Source organism: Pteropus vampyrus, unplaced genomic scaffold (assembly GCF_000151845.1).
Source record: "Pteropus vampyrus isolate Shadow unplaced genomic scaffold, Pvam_2.0 Scaffold95, whole genome shotgun sequence".
NCBI lineage: Eukaryota > Metazoa > Chordata > Mammalia > Chiroptera > Pteropodidae > Pteropus > Pteropus vampyrus.
The window spans coordinates 583,093-585,888 of NW_011888876.1; the positions used below are offsets into that span (position 1 = coordinate 583,093).

The 2,796-nt window shown below is 63.2% G+C and overlaps 1 protein-coding gene across 1 annotated transcript in view; it reads left to right on the plus strand.

Moving 5' to 3' along the window:
* The window catches only part of CUNH9orf50 (chromosome unknown C9orf50 homolog), an 8,982-nt gene extending 8,056 nt beyond the window's left edge, over positions 1 to 926 (plus strand). Inside the window, exon 7 of the mRNA XM_023532975.1 lies at positions 746 to 926. Coding sequence (XP_023388743.1) covers positions 746 to 853 — 108 coding nt within the window. The 3' untranslated portion in view covers positions 854 to 926. The remainder of the gene's footprint in view (positions 1 to 745) is intronic.
* The last annotated feature ends 1,870 nt before the right edge of the window (positions 927 to 2,796 follow it).

Genomic DNA, 2,796 nt, shown 5'->3' on the forward strand with positions numbered 1-2,796 from the left:
TTTGGGAGTGTCAAGAGATGGCTGGAGAGTTTGCCCAAAGCCCTGTACTCCAGAGCCAAGGAGGAGCCCGCGGCCAGCTCCCCGTTCAACTGCCCTGGCCTGTGAGGCTTCCCGGAGGGGCTGGGATTCATGCGCACGGTGGGGGGCTTCCTCTCCTCACCCTGTGCAGGAGGGGGCGGGCTGCGGGTCTGGGCCCGGGCCCCTGCCCTGCCAGTCACGCTTGGGCCTGGGACCTGGGACCTGGGACCCGGGACCCATGCAGCTCACGGGCTCCCGCCCCCTCAGGCTCATCCCGGAGCCACAGGGCCACCTCTCTGAGGATACCTCCATGGAAAGCAGCAGCCCGCCCATCATGCCCAGGGCCGCCACCCCGAGGCAGCGAAGGGGCCTCAAAACCTTTCTGGGCACCCACAGAATCCTGGAGCGGGTAGGTAAATTGCCCTGCTTCTGGAGCCAGAAACTGGTGAGCACTTGCAGGCAGCCGGCCCCCTGGAGCACCCCTGCCTGATGGGGTTGCCAGGGTGCGGGTTAAAGCCTCCTGACGTGCTTGGCTAAGGGTGGGCTCTCAAGCTGAGCTGCCTGGTTCAGATCCCAGCTCCATACTTACAGATGATCTATGCATTTCACCTTCTTCATCTGTAAAATAGGGTTGACAGCTGTGTCTGTCCCTTAGCACTGCCGCATAGAATCCCCCTGGGCCCTGGGGGCCCCCACGGCACCCACTCGGTCCTCCTTCCCACTCCAGGGCATCTGCCAGCCCCGCTTGGTGCTGCACACAATCCTGAAACCAAGCCGCCCTAAGGGGTACCAGCTCCTCCTGCCTTCTGTACCACGGCAGCGGGGTCGGCGATGAAAGGCCGCTGGAGCCCAAGCCCAAGCGTGGACATGGCTGGGGGTCAGAAGAGGCCTTCCTTGCCCCACAAATAAATGCACATCGCAGGTGGCTAGCACCTGCTGCCAGGTCTCGCCCTACGAGCTTCTCCAGGTGTCTGATTGCCGATCTCCAAGGTTGTTGGACCAGGGGGAGGCAGGGGGCAGAATCACAGCTGGGATGAGGTTGACAGGTAGAGACAAGTCATCCCCAGGAGTCAGGCCTTGTTCCAAGTGAACCTTCCTTCTGGAAGGTGGGAGACCCTGCCACACACCTCAAACCTGGGGTCAGACCTCTGTCGATCTGGATCAGCCCACACTTGAAACGCCTGCCCAGACCTCTGCCCCCAGCCTCCATCTCTGATGGAACCAAAGTGGCTTGCCGACCTCCCACTGTGGGGCGAGCGTGTCCACACTCAGGCTGGGGGAAAAGAACCCCGTGTGTGCGCAAACGTTTGTCTTCTGCGTCCCCCGGGCCAGACTCACACCACCTGGTCCCTGGAGGGCAAGCATCTGGGTATGCGGAAGGGCAGGGACAGGTGTTCCTCTCCTAGTCATGGAGGAAGAGGAAGGGCCATGTTCAAAGCCACTTCCGAAGGTGGCAAAAGACTAGGCGGCAGGTACTGCCTGGAGTTTATCTGAACGCTGCACTGACCCAGCAGTGCCACCCCGTACGCCTGTCTACCAGGTGTGGCCCTGCCACAAACTGTTCCAACCTCCTAGACCAAGTTTGTGCCCCCTACCCTACTTGAAGCCCCGCGTTGGCATCAACGCCTCACCAGGCCCAAGATCTAGGTCTCTATCGCCACCTCCTGGCCAGTGAGGAAACTGCCGAGGAATCTACAGCCAGGCACCGTGCTGAATAGGAGGAAAAGGGTGGGTTTGGGCTGGACAGGCGGTGGCGATCTTAGGGCCAGAACGGCTTGTGGAGGGGGGAGACCTATTTTGAAGGGGTGCCCTGGTCCCAGAAGAAAAGGCGACAGATCTAGGCACAGTCTGGACAAACCCTGTGGAAGATGGGCTGGGAGCAGTACTACCATCCTCTTCACAGGGTGGGGAGGGCTGGAGTGGGATTTCAATCCCTGGGATGACCTATTCCCTCCACCCCTTTTCTGGACTTTCACGCCCGCCCCCCTGCCAACAGTATTTCTATTTCCTTGGAGAGTCTGCGGGTCTCAGAGGAGGCCTGATTCTCCCGCACCTCCTTCCTGTGACCTTGCGCGGCCCGCCTCGCGCTCTCCCAGCCTCAGTTTCCCCCGCCCGGCCGCCGACTGCAGCGCCGCGCTGCGCCCACGCGGGGGCAGTGTTGGCCTGGCTTTGGCGCTGCCAGGCGCGGCGGAAACTTCTCCGCCTGTCGGTGAAGGGTCGGAAACTTTTCCCCTCGCGCCGCCCCCAGCCCCGCGCCAAGCTGCGGGCCCGCGCCGCCCCCCGCCACCTACCCGCGTCCGCGGCCGGCCCGCGGAGGGTGTGTGCGCCCCCAGCCTCGCAACTTCTCTACTTCCCTTTCTCGCCTTTTGTTGTTCAACCCCAAACTGCTCAGCTTGCGACAGCGCCGTCAGCAGCGAGCACTGGAAATCGAGTCCCGCACGCGGCGCACAGGGGCGGGGCGGCGGCTGGAATCCTCGCCGCGTCTGGGGGCCCCTGAAGCCAAGCACTTTCCCGGCAGGGTGGCCGGGGTGGAGGGAGGGGGCGCTGGCAGGGGTCCACCCAACGGGGCGGGGGTGGGGGAAAGGCGCAGGCGGGCGCCCCTTCCGGCCCCCTCGCGACCCTTCCCCACCCTTTCATTTCTTCTTTCGCACTCTGGCGATCCCCCCACTCCTCCCTTCTCATTCCTCCTCCACGAGCATGGGTTCTGTGTCCAGAGGACCTTGAACGTCAGCTCTGAGCCTCACATCCCACTCACAGCACAAACACAGACATGCGGGG